The following is a 21,660-nucleotide window of genomic DNA, read 5'->3' on the forward strand; positions in this document are numbered from 1 at the left end:
GAAATTATGCCTCTCACCTTCCTCCAGTCAATGACATCCTTGAGTTTTCGGAACAGAAAAATGCCTCTCCCTTGTGACCTGGCAACCTAGAGCATAAAGGAGAAAGGAAGTTTTAGTCACTTTGTTCTTAAGTTTTCTCACTCACCTCCAGCAGGGAATAAGACTTTCCTGAAAGGAACTATATTTTTATGGCACGGTGGCAGCTAACCAAAGATCCACATTCCTGACCTTTTTACAGTTGTTGGCAACACTCACACCCAGCAGTTAGCATTCCCTCTAGGAACAGATGCAGTCCTCTAAGAAGTGATTATGCAAGCACCTGTTGCACATGCTGATTCATCATTTATTTATTAAACAACCATTTGGTATTTTGGATACAGTGCAAAAAGTTAAAAAGAGGAGACTCAACTGGAGATATTGGTTGATAATGCCAAACAGTGACACCAGTACAGCAGTTGTTATTAATAATGTGTGTTATCATTACACTTAGAAGATCTAATTGTGGACCTACCTGAGGGGCTATCTTGTGGGTACGAAATAACAAAGTGGAAGACCTGACCTAGATTTGCAGGCTTTAAAAAGGCAGAGGCAGAGCAACCGGGGGAGGGAAGCAGACAGAGGGCTGCAGACCGGGGAGTTTTAAGAGGGAGAGAAAGAGATCCCACTGCTGATGAGGCTGTCTGGTGAGCATCCTAGCATTTGGTGAGAGTGTTTGCTTGACTGTTTCATTTTTGAATTTTGAATTCTGATTGTAGGTGATTTCAGTTTCAGCTACTGTGGCAGTTGGGATTGTGTGACTGGGAGAGATAGATCCTTTCTTCCCTTGATTACCTTTGATCAGCCTCAGGATCAGCCTTCCCCTGTGCATCTAAGGAAGGGGAAGGCCTGGCCAAGGTTTGCAGGCTTTTAAAAGCCAGAGGCAGAGCGACCAGGGGAGCGAAGTGGACAGGGGAGTTTTAAGAGGGAGCTTGACAGAGGGGGTGTGACAGAGGGGTTCCACTATGATTAGGAAGACCTGCAACACTTGTGCCAGCACTGCTCCTGTCTCCTCTATCTGCACCTGTAGTCACACGGACCTCCTGACCATGGATTCCTCCACCCAGACCCTGGTGTGGTTTTCCAGGGACTGTGACTTGCAATTCCACTTACGGAGTCCGGGCTGTGGGGACTGTCCCTTGTGGAAGATGTCTTCTGGTGGAATCTCTCAGGAAGCAGGTGGGAGAGCTACAGGAGTTGGGTAGGCTAAGGAGTATCCATATCCATGAGCAATTCCTGGACAGTATTCGTGCGGAAACAGCTGAGGTTAAGATAGCTGTCTCACTACTTACACACCATTGGTGGAGGCAGAGATGGCTCACGGGGGACACTGGCAGCTGGTCACTTCTGACAGCAGTCAGTGCTCCACTCCCACCGTGGTATTGAGAAACAATTATGCCTTTCTGGATACAGGAGATAAGGAATCACCCCCTACACCAGAAACAGAGAAGCCTTGTACCCTCAAGGCTGGGAGGTCTGCTGTCACCACTACGAGGATGAAACATAGGGTATTGGTGGTCGGAGACTCTCTTCTGAGGGGGCAGAGGCACCCATCTGGTGCCCTGATGTGCTCTCTCGCAGGTATGCTGCGCTGGGAGCCTGTATCCACGATGTTATGGAGGTGCTGTCGAGGATTATCCGGCCTCGTGACTACTACCGCATGCTACTCATCCATGCAAGGTGTAACCTTTAGCAGATCAAGCATGGCTACAGGGCTCTGGGAGTACAGGTGAAGGAGTTGGGGGCACAGGTGGTGTTCTCCTCAATCCTTCCTGTCAAAGGAAGGGGCCCAGGCAGAGACAGATGCATCCTGGAGGTGAATGCCTGGCTGCGAGGATGATGTTGCCAGGAGCACTTTGGCTTCCTCAGTCACAGGATGCTATCCCAAGAAGGAGTGCTAAGTGGGGATGGCGTTCACCTTTCAAGGAACAGGAAGGCAGTATTTGGATCAAGACTGGCTAACCAAGTGAGGAGGGCTTTAAATTAAGTTTGATAGGGGCAGGTGCAGAAAGCCCACAGGTAAGTAAAAAACCTGGAGACCTAGGAGTTGGGTTGGAAATGGGAGGGATCATGGGCTACAACAGCAGAGAAAAAAGAGGAACTAGGCAGAACGAGGGAGAAAAAGCAAATCAATATCTTAGATGCCTATATACAAATGCAAGAAGTATGGGTAATAAGCAGCAAGAACTTGAATTCCTAATAAATAAATACAACTATGGTATCACAGAGACTTGGTGAAATAATACACATGATTGGAATATTGGTATAGAAGGATACAACTTACTCAGGAAGGACAGGCAGGGTCAACAGGGAGGAGGCGTTGCCTTATATATTAAAATGTGCACACCTGGATTGAGGTGGAGATGGATGCAGGAGACAGACACGTTGAAAGTCTCTGGGTTAGGCTAAAAAACAAGGGTGATGTCATGCAAAGGGACTACTACAGACCACCTACCCAGGTAGAGGAGGTGGATGAGGCTTTTTCTACACAACTAACAAAATCATCCAAAGCGCAGGTTGTGGTGGTGATGGGGGACTTCAGCTATCCAGACATATGCTGAGAAACTAACACAAGGCACAGACTATCCAGAAGGTTCTGGGACTGCATTGACAACAATTTTTTTTATATCAGAAGGTGGAAAAAGCTACTGGGGGGGAAGCATTTCTAGATTTGATTTTAACAAATAGGGAGGAACTGGTTGAGAATTTGAAAGAGGAAGGCAGCTTGGGAGAAAGTGACCATAAAATCATAGAGTTCATGATTCTAAGAAATGGTGAAAGGGAGAACAGCAAAATAGAGACAATGGATTTCAGCAAGGCAGATTTTGGTAAGCTCAGAGAGCTGGTAGGTAAGGTCCCATGGGAAGGACTAAGAGGAAAAACAAATGAAGAGAGCTGACAGTTTATCAAAGGGGACATTATTACGGCCCCACAAGCAAGCTATACCGATGTATAGGAAGGATGGAAAGTATGGTAAAAGACCGCCCTGGCTTAGCCAGGAAATCTTGCATGATCTCAAAAGCAAAAAAGAGTCATATAAAAAGTGGAAACTAGGAGAAATTATGAAGGATGAATATAAGTGAACAATACACGTATGCAGGGGCAAGATTAGAAAGGCAAAGGCACAAAACAAGCTCAAACTAGCCAGAGACATAAATGGTAAAAAGAAGACATTCTATAAATTTATTAGAAGCAAGAGAAAGACCAAGGACTGGGTAGGTCCACCACTCAGTGAGGAGGGAGAAACAATATTAGGACAAATGGAAATGTCAAAGGTGCTTAATGACTTCTTTCGGTCTTCACCAAGAAGTCTGATGCAAAAACGCCTAACATGGTGAATGTTAGCGGGAAGGGGGTAGGTTTAGAGGATAAAATAAAAAAAGAACAAGTTAAAATTACTTAGAAAAATTAGATTTCTGCAAGTCACCAAGGGCCTGATGAAATGCATCTTGGAATACTGATAGACGAGGTGTCGAACATTTAGCTATCATTTCTGAAAAGTCCTGGAAGTCATGAGAGATTAAAATTACTTAGAAAAATTAGATTTCTGCAAGTCACCAGGGCCTGATGAAATGCATCATAGAATACTGACAGACGAGGTGTCGGAACATTTAGCTATCATCTTTGAAAAGTCCTGGAAGTCATGAGAGATTCCAGAAGACTGGAAAAGGGCAAATATAGTGTCCATCTATAAAAAAGGAAAAACAACAACCCAGGAAACTACAGACCAGTCAATTTAACTTCTGTGCCAGGAAAGATAATGAAGCAAGTAATTAAGGAATTCATCTGCAAACAGCTGGAAGAAAATAAGGTAATAGGTAACAGCCAGCATGCATTTGTGAAGAACAAATCATTCCAGACCAATCTGATAGCTTTCTTTGACAGGATAACAAGCCTTGTGGATAAGGGAGAAGTGGTGGATGTGATATACCTAGACTTTGGTAAGGCATTTGATAGGGTCTCAAATCATCTTCTGATCAATAAACTAGGCAAATACAACTTAGACAGGGCTACTATAAGGTGGGTGCATAACTGGCTGGATAACCGTTTTCAGAGAGTAGTTGTTAACTGTTCACAGTCATGCTGGAAGGGCATAACAAGTGGGGTTCTGCAGGAGTTTGTTTTGGGATTGGTTCTATTCAATATCTTCATCAATGATATAGCTATTGGGCTAGAGAGTACACTTACTAAGTTTGCAGATGATACCAAGCTGGGAGGCACAGCAACTGCTTTGGAGGATAGGGTCAGAATTCAAAATGATCTGGAGAAATGGTCCGAGGTAAACAGGATGAAGTTTAATAAGGACAAATGTAAAGTAATCCACTTAGGAAGAAACAATCAGCTTCATACATCCAAAATGGGAAGAGACTGTCTAGGAAGTACTGTAAAAAGGGATTTAGGGGTAATAATGGACCTCATGCTAAATATGAGTCAGCAATGTGATGCTATAGCAAAAAAAGCAAACATAATTCTGGGATGCATTAACAGAAGTACTGAGAGCAAAACACAGGAAATCATTCTTCCACTCTACTCAAAGCTCATTGGGCCTCGATTGGAGTACTGTGGCCAGTTCTAGGCACCACATTTCAAGAAAGATGAGGAGAAACTGAAGAAGGTCCAGAAAAAGAGCAACAAGAATGATTAGACATCTAGAGAACATGAGGACTAAGGGAAGACTGAACAAACTGGACTTGTTTAGTTTGGAAAAGAGAAGACTTAGAGGGGAGATGATAGCAGTTTTCAAGTACTTAAAAGAGGGTGACAAGGAGGAGGGAGAAAAGTTTTTCTCTTTTGCCTCTGAGGATAGGACAAGAAGCTTAAACTGCAATAAGGGAGGTTTAGGTTTGAAATCAGGAATAACTTCCTAACTGTCAGGGTGGTTAAACACTGAATAAATTGCCTACGGAGGTTATGGAATCTCCATTGCTGGAGATATTTAAGAGCAGGTTAGACAGACAGCTATCAGGAATGGTTTAGACGGTGCTTGGTCCTGCCATTAGGGCAAGTGACTGGACCTGATGATGTCTTGAGGTTCCTTCCAGTCTAGTGTTCTACAATTCTACGAAACCAGGGCTGTGTACACTTAACATCATTTAAAATCTGTAAGAAAAAGAATGTATTGGCACAATTCCTATTCAGGTAACAACTTTCTTCTTAAGTTCTTACTGCAGTTTCACATGAGTAATTTTGTCCTATTTCACTTCCTGTCCTGAATTGTGTTGTACTTCTTGGATGCAATCCTAAGAGGTCAGGGATCTCAGAATCAGGACCTTTAATACTGCCCTTGGAGTGGTGGGTGAACTGGTCCATATTACCTGTGCACACATATTGTGAGGCTTATAGTTTTGTAAAGCACTTTGAGCTCCTTGAATGAAAGCAGATATAGTATTAATACTATAAAAAGTCAGCCAAAAACCCACACAGTGCCAGTGCAGGTGAGTATGTCAGAGGTTTTCCATATTGTGTTTAGAAAGGCTGAAGATGCTATTTTATGTAGAGCTATAAAAAGCAAAGGATTTGTTGGGATGGTGACATTATTTATGAGTATGGATGCCATCAGTTATACAAGCCATTTTAAAAGAGAGGCAATAAATCCTTTACATCAGCACATGCCATCACAGGTTTTGGTCATTCCATATTTTGGACAACAGCTACCTTAGATTTTTTAAGTAGTTTTAAAAAATTTTTATGGGAACTATTTTTCACAACCATCTGTGTGTAAAGCCAGGTTACCTTAGCTACTGCCCACAGGCCTTGAAGTGACAGCAAAGTTAAATTTTCATAAAAGCTCTAAAAATGAAGCTATTTTCTACAAATTCAGGATGACATGACCTCAGGAAGACAGGCCAAGGGTAGTCAAGTCACAAGCCGTTTTACACCACTGGAAATGCTGGGATCCCAGTTCTCCAGCGTGGCAAAACAAGTGTTTCTAGCTTCAAACTGCCACTAAGTCAGGACAAAAAAGCAGTCCAGTAGCACTTTAAAGACTAACAAAATAATTTATTAGATGAGCTTTTGTGGGACAGACCCACTTCTGCAGACCATAGCCAGACCAGACCAGACTCAATATTTAAGGCACAGAGAACCAAAAACAGTAATCAAGGTTGACAAATCGATTTGTCAACCTTGATTACTGTTTTTGATTCTGTGTGCCTTAAATACTGAGTCTGTTCTGGTATGGCTATGGTCTGAAGAAGTGCGTCTGTCCCACGAAAGCTCATCACCTAATAAATTATTCTGTTAGTCTTTAAAGTACTACTGGACTACTTTTTTGTTTTGATAGTATATAGACTAGCACGGCTCCCTCTCTGTTACTAAGTCAGGACGGTATATCATCTTTCTAAGTTTAGGTTCCCATTTTCCCTGCTGCACATTTGTGGGAAAAGAAGTAGAGTGGCAGAGACTTTCCCGCCTCTTTCTGTTAATGGTGTTTATCGGAAAGTAGCTCAGGTGTTAGACCGGGGTCAGCAACATGCACCCCACTGGGATTCCATGTGAGCCATTTTGTTTACTCTTGCCCATGTTCAGGGTTGCCAGATTCTGCTGGTTTCCATTTGCACGGATTTTTCATTTGGTACTTCTAAAGTGACACCTACAGCAAGGGCCCATGAAATGAGGCACATGCTGATTGCACACAGCATTGATTGTGAGAGTTGTGTGGTCCCTCTACATCCAATCAAAGCGCTGCTACAGTTCAGTGGGCACACGCTGCCAATTCTAGGTACACAAGTGCAGTTAGCAAACTGCCCTAGTCCCAAAGACAGTCTTGGTTATGACAATTTTGTGGCCCCCTTAGATGAAGGAGGGCCACTCTTGCAGTCCACTCACTAGCCTAGGTTAACCATTGTTGTGCTAGACATAGGCCAAGTGGAAACAGCGTAGTGGGCAAAATGCAAGTGAGGCTGTCCCAAGAAGTTAATCACATGATTACCAAAATAAAGTAATAAAACATATGTTTTACTTTATCTTTGGAGTCTGGGTGTCTTAGAATAACAGTAAAGTGGCCAGACACTGGCTCTGACAGATGACCTGAGGATGGAAATTCCATGGACCACCCACTACAAAAGATCTACCTCTGATCCCACATGAACTCAACTTTGGGACGAAAACTGTGAAGCCCCTTCTATCTCAGTTGGAACAGCTGAGATTGCAAGATCTAGGGCCTTTCAAGAGCACTAGTGACGTGAGGAGTAACTTGAAGTTTATTTTTATTTGCGAGTTATGAGGTCAACCACAATCTACTTCATTCCGGTTGCCGGTATAATTTCCATAACCACAATCTTCTAATATTTTTCTCATTTATCGTATTCTGGTTATTTCCAGTGATAATTGAGGTTGCCAGCACAAAATGTAAACACAATATAAGGTTTCTTGTTGCTGATTAACCCAAATTAACATTTGCAGACTGGGATAATCACTAGCTGTTATCCTCAGGGCTGTAATTAAATAGTTGGTTTGCATAATTGCCTCCCATTCACTACTTATAAACCCACTCATCAATTGGCCTAATCTGCAGAGTGAGACAAATTGTCTTGTCCCCTCCTATCCCACCTCCTCTGCAGAGCAAAGTGACTGGCCAGTTAAGAACATAAGAAGGGCCACACTTTGTCTAACCTAGCCCAGTATTCTGTTCTCCAACAGTGGTCAATGCCAGATGCTTCAGAGAGCCATCACAACAGGGCAATTTACTGAGTGACCTATCTCCTGTCACCAATCCCAGTTTCTGGCTCTCAGAGGTTTAGGGACACAGAGAGCATGGGGCTGTGTCCCTGACCATCCTGAATAACACCCATCAATGGACTTATCCTCCATAAATTTATCTAATTATTTTAACCCAATTATCCTTTTGGCCTTCACAATATCCCTTGGCAACAAGCTCCACAGACTGTATGTTGTGTGAAGAAGTCCTACTTTGTGTTTGTTTTAAGCCAACTGCCAGGGCACTCAGTGACCCCTGGCTCTTGTCTTACGTGAAGGGTAGCTAACACTTCCTTATTCACTCTCCCCACACTATTCATGATTTTACGGGTCTCTATCATATCTCCCACCCCATAGCTGTCTCGTTTCAAAGACAAACACGCTCTTTCTAACCTGTCTTTGTATGGTATCTGTTGCATATCCCTGATATTTTTTGTGGTCCTTCTCTGTACTTTTTCCAACTCTAATATACTCTTCAATATTGAATATCATCTGCCATTTTGTGGCTCCATTATAAAAGCACTGAAATGTAGGATTGGAGACACCTTAATAGGTAATCTACTTCAGGCCCCTGCACTGAAGCAGGACTAAGTATTATCTAGATTCTAGACCTTACCTGACAGGTGTTTGTCCAACCTGCTCTTAAAAGCTACAATGATGGGAGATTCCACAAACTCCCTAAGCAATTTGTTACAGTGCTTAACTATTGTTACAGTTAAGAAGTTTTTCCTAAGTGGTTAAGGAGAACAATTTATCACCCTCTTCCTTGTAACAACCTTTTACGTACTAGAAAGCTGTTACTGTCTATTCACTAAGGGTGCGTCTACACTAGGAACTAACTTTGAAGTTAACCTAGGAGTTAGGCACTACTTCGAGGTAGCCCGCAGAGAGTCTACACACATTTTCCCTTACTTGGAAGTTAACTTTGAAGTAGGGAGCTCAACTTCAAAGTCCTTACTCCATTCCTGGGAATGGAGTAGTGCCTACTTCGAAGTTAACTTCGAAGTAGGGTTTGTGTAGATGCTCAACTTCGAAGTTGCTTACTTCAAAGTTATTTTTGTAGCGTAGACACAGCCTAAGTCTTCTCTCTTCAGACTATACAAACCCAGTGTTTTCAATCTTTTCTCATACAGTCTTGTTTTCTACACATTTAATTATTTTTGTTGCTCCCCTCTGGACTTTCTTCAATTTTTCCACATATTTCCTAAAATTTCCCAAAATGTGGTGCCGAGCACTGAACAAAATGCTCCAGATGAAGCCTTAACAGTGCTGAGTAGAAAGGAAGAATTACTACTTATGCCTTGGTTACAACACATCTGCTAATGCATCCCAGAATGATGTTCATATTTTTTGCACCAGTAGGACATGGTTGACTCATTTAGTTTGTGACCCACTATAAGCAGTGCATTATTGTATGCGGGACTCTTTCCTAAACAGTTGTTCCTCATTTTTAGTTTGTGCAATTGATTGTTCCTTCCTCAATGCAGTACTTTATTTGTCCTTACTGAATTTCATCCTACTTAATTCAGATCATTTCTCCAGTTTGTCAAGACCATTTTGAATATTAATCCTATCCACAAAGCACTTGCAGCTACTCCAAGCTTGATACTATGTTCAGACTATAAGTGTACTTTCTATCACTGTATCCAAATTATTACAAAGATTTTGAATAGAACCAGGACAGATCCCTGCAGTACCCGATTCCCTATGCCCTGCCAGCTTGACTGTGAACCACAGATAACTAATCTGTCTATGGTTTTCCAACCAGTTGCCCACCCACCTTATAGCATGTTCACCTAGGTTATATTTTCTAGTTTATTTATGATACAGTCATGCAAGACACTATCAAAGCCTGACTAAAGTAAAAATATATCCCAACTGCTTCTTTCCTCCTATTCACTGGCTTGTTACTCTGTCAAAGAAGGGTATTATGTTAGTTTGACATGATTTGTTTTACACAAATCCACTTTGACTGTTACATATTTTATTTTCTTCTAGATGCTTACAAATTGTTTGTTTATTCCATTATCTTTCCAGATGCTGAAGTTAAGATGATTCATCCACCACCACCTGGGTTGTCCTTATTCCCCATTTTATAGCTATGCAGTATATTTGCCTTGTTCCAGCAGGGGAGAAATAGCTCAGTGGTTTGATCTTTAGCCTGCTAAACCCAGGGTTGTGAGCTCAAGCCTTGAGGAGGCCATTTAGGGATCTAGGGCAAATGCCTTCCCTTCTCAGGAGGCAGGGATAGCTCAGCAGTTTGAGCTTTGGCCTGCTAAGCACAGGGCTGCAAACCCAATCATTTAGGGATCTGAGGTAAACAGACTTTAAATAAATAAAAACATATCAGGGATGGTGCTTGGTCCTGTTGTAAGAGCAGGGGATTACACTCAATGACCTGTCAAAGTACCCTCTAGATCTATGAGATAGGGTATCTTGTCTGTCTTCCTCAGACCATTTATCAATGACTGAACAGCACTGGTCCCAGTACAAAACCTTGGGGAACCCTGATACTTACTTCTCTCTGGGAAATAAAATTTGAAGAGTAAAGGTACTTTGAAGTATCCTGGGCACTTCAAAGTACTGGCAGGTGAGCCGCAGCTAGACGAAAGATGGCACTTCGAAGTTTAAAACTTCAAAGTTGCTGCCGGGGGGGCGGAATTTGCTTAATGAAGTGCTGCATATGCAGCGCAGCACTTCACAAGTAAACTCCCAACACCCTACTTATCACCCTTCCTTCAAAGGAGAGTGGTAGCATAGATGAGCCCTCTATGGTGAAAACTGACAATTTATTCCAACCTTTCCCGCCATATTTTTAAACTTGTTTCTAAGTCTCAAGAGGATCTTCCCTCTAATCTCATGACTGCCTGCTTTGCTTAAGTTTTTGATGAGGGACCTCACCAAATGCTCTCTGAAACTCCAAGTACACTATATCAACCGGATCACTCATCCATGTTTATTGACACCCTCAAAAAATTACGTGGCATGATTTTCCATAACAAAAGCCATATTGACTCTTCCCCAATATATTGTGCTCATTCATGTGTTTGACAATTCTGCTCTTTACTACACTTTTAACCAGTTTACCTGGTACTAAAGTTAAGTTTACCAGCCTGTAGTTGCCTGGATTACTGCTGGAGCCTATTTTTAAAAACTGGCATCTGTATTCTATCAAAACAAAAAAGCAGTCATGTAGCACTTTAAAGACTAACAAAATAATTTACTAGGTGATGAGCTTTCGTGGGACAGAGCCACTTCTTCAGATCTATAGCCTTACCAGAACAGACTCAATATACAAAGCATAGAGGTCCAAAAATTGTTATCAAGGTTGACAGATCAGAAAAATTATCAAGGTTGGCAAATCAGATAGAAGAGCTATATCTCATTTGCCAACCTCAATAACAATTTTATCAACCTTGATAACCGAAAGTCTCTTCTGGTAAGGCTATACATCTGAAGTGGGTCTTTCCTACTAAAAGCTCATCACCCAATAAATTATTTTGTTGTCTTTAAAGTGCTACTTGACTGCTTTTTTGTTTTGATAGAATACAGACTAACACGGCAATCTCTCTGTTATTCTTGGCATAACATTAGCTAACCACCGGCCATCTGGGCTAGAGTATGATGTAAGCAGTAAGTTAAGTACCACCATTAGTAGTTTGGCAATATCATATTTTAGTTCCTTCAAAAATCTCGGGTGAATACCATCTGGTCCCGGTGTCTTATTGCTGTTTAATTCATCAGTTAATTCCAAAACCTCCTCTATTGACACATCCACTTAAGACCGTTTAGGTGACAGATTTGCCACTCAGGACTGGGACTCTCTCTTATCTGCTGCAATGAACAATGCAAAGGATTCATTTATCATCTCTGCCAATGTCTGGTCTTCCTTGAGTGCTCCTTTAGCACCTCAATTGTCCAGGGGCTCCACTCATATTTTGGTAAGCTTCCTGCATCCGAGGTACAAAAAATTTTGCTGTTCGTTTGTGTGTCTGTTGCTAGTTCCTGTTCGCATTCTTTTTGATTTGACTTAGGCCAGGCCTACAGTAGGGATGAGGAATAGCTCAGAAATTTGAGCGTTGGCCTTGTAAACCTAGGGTTGCGAGCTCAATCTTTGAAGAGGACATTTAGGGCGTGGGACATAGATTTATCTTAAAAAAACAAACTGTCAGGTATGGTGCTTGGTCCTGTTAAGAGGGCAGGGGACTGGACTCGATGACCTCTCAAGGTCCCTTCCAGTTCTGTGAGATATGTGTATCTTGATACATTAAAAAAGGGGGATGTGTATCTCCATATATTTGATAAAATTGATTTTAGATATGCAAATCTAGCTCCGAGAACTGCGTAGCTGGAGTCGACTTACCTAAAATCAGTATTTGCCTCTTCCATCAACTTCCCTTATTTCTTGTGACTGCTGGGAGTACGGGGGTCAATGGAGTCACTAGAATAGTTGGATTCAGCACATCCCCACTAGGCATGTTAAATCAAACACTGGAAGATTGACCGCTAACACACTGATCTTCCCTTAAGTGTGGATGTGCCCTAATTATACTTTTATACTTGACTTTCCCAAGTTTATGTTTCTTCCCTCACCTCCCACCCCACAGTAGGATTTGGTTTCCAGTTCTTTAAATACATCTTTTTTTGTCTAACCATCTCTTTTACTGTTGTTTAGCTCCAGTAGCATTTTTTTTGTTCCTCTTACTGTTTTATATTTGGGGGCATACAGGTAGTTTGTGCCTCTATTATGGGGTCATTAAAAAGTTTTCATTCAGCTTGCAGACATTTCACTCTTGTGGCTTCTCCTTTTAATTTCCATTTACCTAGCTTCCTTGTATTTGTGTAGTTCCCTTTTTGAAGTTAACTACTACTGTGGTGAACTTCTTCAGTATACTGCTTCCTACAAGATGCTATATTTAATTACATTATGGTTGCTATTACCACCTTATAGACTAACAGATATTTTGGAACATAAGCTTTTGTGGGCAAAGACCCCCCTTGCACTTGGGATCTGCTGGGCTGTGTGGGGGCTCTGGGTGATGTGCCCACCCTCATGGTGGCCTGTGGGTCTTTGGCCACGAAAGCTTATGCTCCAAAATATCTGTTAGTCTATAAGGTGCCACAGAACTTCTTGTTCTCGAAAATACAGACTAACACTGCTACCTCTCTGTTAGACTCTCTATTCTCTCTGTGCACCTTACAGTCATGGTAGTCATCATGTTAAGTGTTCAGCAGCAGATTTTCATGCTATAATCTTACTAGTCAAGCATCGAATTTCTATCCATAGAGATTCAGTGATACTGTTTGATTAATTTAAGACTTGTACTATATTCGCCCTTATGTTTTCTTTCAGATATAATGCCACTCCCCCGCCAGCACGACCTACCTTGTCATACGTATTTGGTACCCTGGTATTGCCCTGTCCCTTTGATTATCATTTTTTCCACCAGGTTTCTGTGGTGACTCTTATATCAATATACATGTTGTGAGTCTCACAGATGGATGTACATTTAACTATGCACTATGGTACAATGTTCATGATGTTAAATGTTTTGAACCATCTGGCAGCAGGCTGGCATTTCTAGGCTTCATTCACTATACTGGCACTTTCTAAAGTAACTACATTTTTCTTGGTCCCAGGGATATACATCTAAGCAGAATTTACAGCATACAGCACAACTCCAGTTATCTCTAGGTCTCAGGGGACAAAGGGGGTTTCAGAAACCACCAGATTCAGAAAGGGCTCTTGTTCCTCAATCCTAAAGTGCAAGGAGAAAGAAATGCCAGCCAGATGCAGACTAGATGTCTTTGCTAAGGTTATACTGAAGGGGCAAACAGGATGCTATCTGGATCCCTCATCCCAGAATGTAGTGGAGAGAATACAAATCAGCTTTTTTAGACTGGCTGGATGTAAGGGTTATATTAGGTGCAGTGTGTTTCCTTTGAAGCTATGAACTTTCTTCTCCAGCATAACATCAAGGACCTCAATAGACTTAGTTAACACAAAGGTCCAGTTAAACAGAGCAGTACTGGGTGCAAACTTACATCTATATACACAGGGATTTAACTAACTGAGGCTGCATCTACACTACGCGATCAAATCAAATTGAATATTAATATTCAATACTAAAATGTCACTGTCTTCACTGTAAATACCACTAGCTCGATTTATTGAGTCCTAACACCAATAACAAAATGTCAGTATTACAGGATGGGTACAGTGTCACTTTGAATTTAAAATGTCAAATAAAGGCTAGTGTGGAAGTGCCATGTCTTTAAATCAAATTTTTTAGCCTCCAGAAGTGTCCCATACGTATCCCACAAAACTACACAGTGACCCTCCATGTGTGGCTGCTTCCTTCTCCACTGCTCTCCATCCAGATGCGCAGGAAGAAGGTCACAGGAAGACCACGAAGTGTTGATTGAATTAGAATTTGAATTAGAATTACAATTAAATTCAGCAGCACCAAGGCCTGCAAATATAAAGGGAACCCATAATGAAAAAATTCCTTTGCCCATCACATCGCATCAGTAGCCATCTCCTGCAATCCTGAGCACTCATGGTAGTGATTCGCCTAGTAGTTCTCAGGCTCACAAGAGAGCCCCAGCGTGGACCAACCAGGAGATTCTGGATCTTCTTGCAATTTGGGGAGACCAATAGGTGCGAAGAGACTTTGGGTGGCCAAGAGAAATGTGACAATCTATGAGCAGTTGTCATGTCAGATGACTACTAGACGTTATTCCCGGTACTCTATGCAATGCCAGGTGAATGTGAAAGAACTCCAGAAGGCGTATCAAAAAGTCTGGGAAGCCAACCAGCAATCAGGGGCACATCCACACACCTGCTGCTATTATGAACAGCTGCATACGCTTATGGAGAGCGACCCCACCATGGAGCCCCGTCTTTACTACAACACTTATGGAAGCCCTGGTCTGGAGTATGGGGTGAGCCGAGAGGAGCCAGGTGCCATGGAGGAAGAGGCCAATGGAGAAGAGGAAGTGGGCAAGGAGTAGGGGACCAAGGAAGTTCTTCCGGACAGCCCAGAGCTCTTCACCATAGACCTGGAACTGGTCCCCTCCATGCTGGTCCCTGAGCCCCCTGGACCAAGCTGTTCAGGTGAGTGTTTATTCTACATGCCAGAAGGGGGTTGCGGGTGGGTATAGCTATAGGGTTGGGTATGGGCACAGATTTACTATGGTTCTATGCCCCTCAGAACAGTGTGTTAATGTTTCTTGGGATGGAGCATTTCTCCTTTTTGGATGTCTCCTCAAAGGCCTCATCCAGGCACTCTTCTATTTTTTTCCATGAGTTTCTTGGGCAGGCCTGACTTCTTGTGGCTTCCATGGTAGCACATGTTGCCATACCAGGCAATCAGAGAGCGATTTGGTGTCATAGGCCATGTCTACACTAGCCCAAAACTTCGAAATGGCCATGCAAATGGCCATTTCGAAGTTTACTAATGAAGCGCTGAAACATATATTGAGCGCTTCATTAGCATGTGGGTGACCGCGGCACTTTGAAATTGATGCGCCTTGGTGCCGCACGGCTCATCCCGACGGGGCTCCTTTTCTAAAGGACCCCACCTACTTCGAAGTCCCCTTATTCCCATCTGCTCATAGGAATAAGGGGACTTCGAAGTAGCCGGGGTCCTTTCGAAAAGGAGCCCCGTTGGGACGAGGCGCGTGGCGGCGAGGCGCATCAATTTCGAAGTGCCGCGGCCACCCGCATGCTAATGAAGCGCTGAATATGTATTTCAGCACTTCGTTAGTAAACTTCGAAATGGCCATTTGCATGGCCATTTCGAAGTTTTTGGCTAGTGTAGACATGGCCATAGTGCCACACAGCATTTTAGCAAATTTTCCAGGCTTGTGGTCACACAGCATGAGCAGGTCGTCTTTGTCCATATCTGTTAGTTTTAGGCGGATGATGTCTTCTCTAGCAACCTACAGAAGCACAGGTCAATAAGCATCTGAACCTCACTTTTAAATGGCCAAAGGCATGTTCAACCATCGTTCTTCATCTGCTGAGTCTCTGATTGAAGTTTTCCTTGCTGGGGTCCAGGGCTCCTGTGTAGGGTTTCATAAGGCAAGGGAGCAGAGGATAAGCAGGGTCGCTCAATATTACACTAATGTAACCATGTCACCAATCGTGATTTTCCAGTCTGGGAAAAAAGTCCCATCCAGGAGCTTTCTGTACAGCCCAGCATTTCAGAAGATGTGCACGTCATGAACCCTCCCTGACCACTCAACACTGATGTCAGTGAAACGACCTCTGTGATTTACCAACCCCTGCAACACCATTGAGAAGTACCTCTTTGGGTTTATATGCTCAAAGTTCAGGTGGTCCAGGGCCATGATGGGGATGTGCATGCCATCTATTGTCTCACAGTAGTTAGGAAACCCCATGGCAGCAAAGCCATCCCCGACTGCCTGTACATCTCCCAGGGTCATGGTCTTCCTGTGGAAATACTGACAGATTGTATGGGCCATCTGCATCACCGCAGACCCCACTGCAGATCTGCCCACTCTGAATTGATTTGCCACTCACCAGTAACTGTCGAGCATTGCAAACTTTCACAGAGCAATTGCCACTTGCTTCTGAACTGTTAAAGTTGACCTAGTTTTTGTGTTGCTCCACTTCATGGTAGGGGCCAGCACACCACAAAGTTCCATAGAAGTGGACTTGCGCATGCAAAAGTTCTGCAGCTACTTCTGGTCATCCCAGGACTCCAAAACAATGTGGTCCCACGAGTCCAAAACCGCTGCTCCACTGTCACCAATGCAGCCAGCAGCTGTGAGTTCTTGGACCACAGTTGAGAGATTTGCTCTTCAGAACCATCATCAGCATCATCATCATGACACTGAACCATCACTGAGCGTTGCAATTGAAGACAAAATTGTGCGACAGCCAGTGTGGTTGCAGAAACAATGTGTGTTATGAGTTAAAGTATTTGGGGATCCATGCTCGTGCTGGTGGAGAAAATGCTGCAGGAAATGGCACGATCTCCAGTATATTTTTGTGCAGTTACTGGGTGGTCCTAATTCTGGGACAGTGTTTTGCATTCTGGTATTCAAACATAAAACACCCACAAGCAACTGGAGCTAAGGCACTGTGGGACAGGTGCACACAATGCACTGCTCATGAGCTCAAACTTGCATAGGGCAATGGGGACGCGGAAACTCCACATGGAAAAACAGTGGGTCGAATTTCAAGAAGCTTTGTGGACACTTAAATTTGAATTCATAAGAACAAGTTTAAAAAGTGAATGTATCGCATAGTGTAGATGCAGAAGAGTGCTACTAGGGATGAATCTGGCCATACTTCTCACAGTGAGAACCCCAGAGGAGTTCTATGCTGATTCACTGAAGCAACATGATCTGTAACTCAACATAGCAGCTTCTTACATTCTTTGGCTTTTCCTCATCAACATCCACACATTGTTTTCTCACAGTTAGGTTATTTTCGCTCTGAAAATAAATGGGGTTATTTTTCAATTTTTGAAATAAATTATTAAGAAAGAAGAAACATCAACCAGAAGATTAGTCAAAAGTGCTGTTTCTCCTGTGACCACCTGGCTCAGAGCAATGCCTGCTATGAATTTTCATATACACTTTTCTCTCCCGCAAAATGACCAAGTGAGCAACGTCTCCTCCTTGGACAGGGCCATACTTACTGGTTTCATAATCCAGGTGATGCCAGGATTCTTGCGAAATTCTTCCACAAACAAGTGGTACTCGGATGGCATCTCAAAGGTCTTAGGGAAAAAGTCACATTTTGTTGCCTCCAGCTTTCCTGCCTCTCTTTCTATCTGCTTCCGAAACCTCTTCAGGTTCTTCACTATGTAGTTCTTCCGAGTCAACTGTGTGAAAAGAGAAATACAGGAGCAGACTCTACAAATGTTAACACAAACAAGTCATTACTCTTCTTTCACTTGAATTTCCCAGGAAATGTGATGTTTCCGGTAATGGATCTCAGCAGAGATGCCACAGAAAGCTAACAGAGGAAAAGCAATGGGTTAACTTAGCGATCCTTTTCTTCTTTGTCAAGGAGTCTGCACAGTCAGTGAGTACCTGGGTTTTGTTTTTCTTTTTTCTCAGAAGGAAGAAGAAGCAGCTGTAGCAATACACAGTGCATTATTTCTGGTCTAAAGCCTCTAGGTGTTGCTGCTGTGCTGATTTCCAGGGTGAACACCAAGTGTTAGGTCCTATCTATACTGAAAATACCATTTCACTGATGAGCTGGTTGCAATGCAACTGTCCTCAGATATATTTAAGACAGTTCTATTTTATACTGCACATGGAATCTTAAGTGTGTTTCTGCTTCTGCTAAACACTTGGGCATGCTACTTTCTGGAACTATGTTACAACTGTACCAAGGAAGAAATAAGCTACAACATATTTGTCCTTGTAGTGTATAGTTGGTCCTAGATTCCCAAGAGAGATCTCATGAAGACTGAGATGGGACTCTTAGACATTGAATACAATAAATTCAATGCAATCTTCCTGGACAAAGCCACTCTTTTGTTTCCTGGAGTGACAGAGGATGACAGATTCTGAAGAGGGGTTAGCACAGCATTAAGAGGTATTTTCATCAATAAGCCTTCTCCATAGGCATTTACTGACAGTATAAAACTATTTCCCCAAGCCATCCTGACCTGTATGTTTCACCCCACCTCATAGTGGTTTCTTACCTCGTAGTGGTTCCGGAAGTGGCAGATCCGAACATGTTCATCCATATAGGTATGGTCAAAATTCTCCCGAAGCCAGCTGACATCACACCAGTAAAAATCCCACTCACCCTCACTATAGAGAGAGGCAGAGAGACAGTCAGTAAGACAAACATTAAGTTTTAGGTTGTCATTACACCCAATCTTCTTGGCCGCCACCAACTGTCATTACCACTGCTTTCTTCTCTATTGGCAGTTTGTAATTTACAGTCTAACAACAAGCTGTGCTACACATGATTAAATCCATATTTTTATTATTTTGTTCTTTAAAATTTTGGGGATCTTAATGATCCCCATTGTAACCAAGCCTGTTTTGGTTTGAATGTAGCAATGTAGTAGGTGTACACAAGATAGTTATTGATTCTTGCTTATCAGTTCAACTGAAATCATCCAAGTAGTTAGAAAATCAGAAGCTGGACTTTGAACAGCATAATCTACTACCAGCTAACTCCACTGAAGTTAGTTCCTCAAATTCACTGTGTGGCAATCTTCTCTCCGAGGCAATACTACATTATTTAATTGTATTTTAAGGTACTGTTTAAGGAATGACAGATCAATAGCAACAGAACTAAAATGGAAAAACTATAGTTTTCAAACACAGCAAATCAGTGGAAAAAAAGGAAAAAGCCAGAGACAGGATAAATAACTACAATCCTAAATAAGAGCAAGAATGAGAGAGACTGAAAGGGAAAATACACTGCGTCTGCACCGTAATTTTCAGTCACATTTAACAATAATGGTCAAAGATGTTTTTTACCCTACTGTTCTGCATACATTTTCTCTCAACTTCAACAAACCAGTCATCCATCCTTCATTCTAACATCAGTTGACTGTACCTCCATTGAAAGGGTACTGATCATATGACCTGGTTTATGATATTAATACAACCAAGTTCGGAACTGACAAGAAGTTAGGTTTGGTACACATCAAACACAGTTGAAAATTCTAGTGCAGATACAGTTGAACTGACAAAAGAATAGACAAGACTAACCCAATCACAAAGGGAAAGAATCTGGATCTTACTCTCTTACTTCAACCCAACCAGGTCTCTGGCGCAAGACATCTAAGATGGTGTTTGTAAGCGCACATTTGAATCGGACGCATGCTCTGGGTTCTCTGTGGGGGCGAGGGAAAAAAAAAAAAGACACCTTACACCGTGTGAAGCTTGCCACAAATGCAGATCACGATTCTGTATCTAGTACTGCCACAGGCTCCTTGTGTGACTTTGAAAAACTAGCTTAATCTCTTGAGCCACTGACTCCCCATCTGTACAATAATACTTCCCTATCTAACAGAACTGTTCTAACAAAACAAACAAGCAGTCAAGTAGCACCTTAAAGACTAACAAAATAATTTATTAGGCGATGAGCTGTCATGGGGCAGAGCCACTTCTCCAGATCTGATCTGCCCCATGACAGCTCATCGCCTAATAAATTATTTTATTAGTCTGTACGGTGCTACTCGACTGCTTGTTTGTTTTGTTAGAATACAGACTAACAAGGCTTTCTCTCTGTTAAATAATAACAGATGTCTTCTGAAGATAAATTCATTAATATAGGCGAAGTGTTTATATACTATAGTGATGAAGAGAAGCCTGTAAAGAAAATACATTTTAAAATTAACTATGCTGAGACAACCTAAATCATTTTTGTGTATGTTTCAACCAGTATGTGCAAATATAATCTCCTGAAGTACAGAACATCACACTCGCTTTTACTCTGATCATTCAGACCTTTCAGTTAGCCTCTGATCTTGGGGTTCTCAAACTTTTTCCTTCTGACAACATTCCTCCTGCTAACATGCTAAACAAATTCCATGGTGCAGTGGCCTCTGGACTGGACTTGGGGCTCCAGGCTTCGGCAGCCAGAAGTGGGGTTACCAGGCAGAGGACTTGGAGCTTCTGCCTCACAAGACACTGGACTTTAAGTCTGGGGAGCAAGGAGCTTCTGCCCTGAGGTGCACCTTGCTTTAGCCCTACAAGATGGAAAAGGGAGGTCCCAATGCTTTAGCCCCATGAAGTGCCAGGACTTGCTCCTTGAGCCCTGCAGGGCTCAGGGGTCCAAGCTGTAGCCCCATGAAGCACTGGGGCTCAGGGCTTCTGCCCTGCGGCTCAGGGCTTCTGCCCTGCAGGGCTCTGGGGCTTAGGGACCCCCTGAAATGATTCAAAGACCCTCCCAAGAGCCTGCAGACACCTGGTTGAGAACTGTTCCTCTAATCAATGAGATAACCTACGTATCAGATAAAATTAATTTGAGTTATACCACCTTATATTGTGATCCCATCCAAACTTGCAGATTAAATATAAAGTTGGTCAGTGCATGCAATACTGGATGCTAGCTTCCAAGGAACACAGTGCTGCAAGAAGTGGTTCCACTGAGTCATTAAATCTGGAAATAATCAATGCCCTTAATATTGTGATGAAGCACCAAGGTGATGAAGGTACTATTTTTCAGGTCAGACAGAAAAATCAAGGTATTGACCACCTGGCTCAGTAAAAACACCATGAAACTTTGGGTTAATGTCCATGTGCTGCTCAAGTTCTATCTGAAAGTTATTTTAACTACCTAGAATTTCCCTGCTGATTCAACTGATGCCATCTATTGCTTGTCCTAAATTGTTATGCACTGTTACTAAGCACTGTTAACTAGTTGCTAGTCTTCACCACAGATGTGTCTGCATTTTAGTGGTGTGTGAAATGATTCCCTACCAAATCCGAACATCAATTTATCAGGGTTTCCTGGGGATGAAAATGGTATCTCACTGCACGATCATGATTACAGCTGGGCAGAGAAACATATTTCATTTCATGGGGAATTCTGAAATTTAGTTCCATTGAAATTTGGGAAAAAAAATTAAATTCTGGAGCCTTAGAGTCCCAGACTTGAAGATAATCCTTTTAGATGGCTACACCAGAGCGATGGACTCTGAACATTCATCCACGGCAGCAGCCTGTCAAGGGGCTGGGCAGGCAAGCTGGCAAGAAACAAAGCAAATTTCGAATGGAAACATTTTGAGACTTGCATAGTTGCCGGAGGAAGTTTGTCAAAATTGCACTGACTCCACAAAATGTTTAAATTCTGACAAAAAATGTTTTGAGAGAACTTTCCCAACCAACTCATATCATTACCACAAAGGTATATTAGTAAGGAATATACCAGCCTAGGGGTCTGTGGCTTTTGACAATACCAATTCCTATTTG

General features: G+C 42.4%; 1 protein-coding gene across 6 annotated transcripts in view; it reads right to left on the reverse strand.

Moving 5' to 3' along the window:
- Positions 1–21,660, reverse strand: part of TTLL9 (tubulin tyrosine ligase like 9) — a 38,889-nt gene that overhangs the window by 14,813 nt on the left and 2,416 nt on the right. For 3 of the 6 annotated variants that reach the window (XM_075011961.1, XM_075011964.1, XM_075011960.1), the window contains 4 exons: positions 19,485–19,577; positions 18,426–18,537; positions 17,409–17,594; positions 18–86 (listed from right to left, as the gene is read on the reverse strand). In XM_075011961.1, coding sequence (XP_074868062.1) covers positions 18–86; positions 17,409–17,594; positions 18,426–18,537; positions 19,485–19,577 — 460 coding nt within the window. Of the gene's footprint in view, positions 1–17; positions 87–17,408; positions 17,595–18,425; positions 18,538–19,452; positions 19,578–21,660 lie in introns of all 6 variants that reach the window. The other 3 variants (XM_075011962.1, XM_075011963.1, XM_075011965.1) reach the window with 2 other exon arrangements.

Source organism: Carettochelys insculpta, chromosome 17 (genome assembly GCF_033958435.1).
Source record: "Carettochelys insculpta isolate YL-2023 chromosome 17, ASM3395843v1, whole genome shotgun sequence".
Classification (NCBI taxonomy): Eukaryota; Metazoa; Chordata; order Testudines; family Carettochelyidae; genus Carettochelys; species Carettochelys insculpta.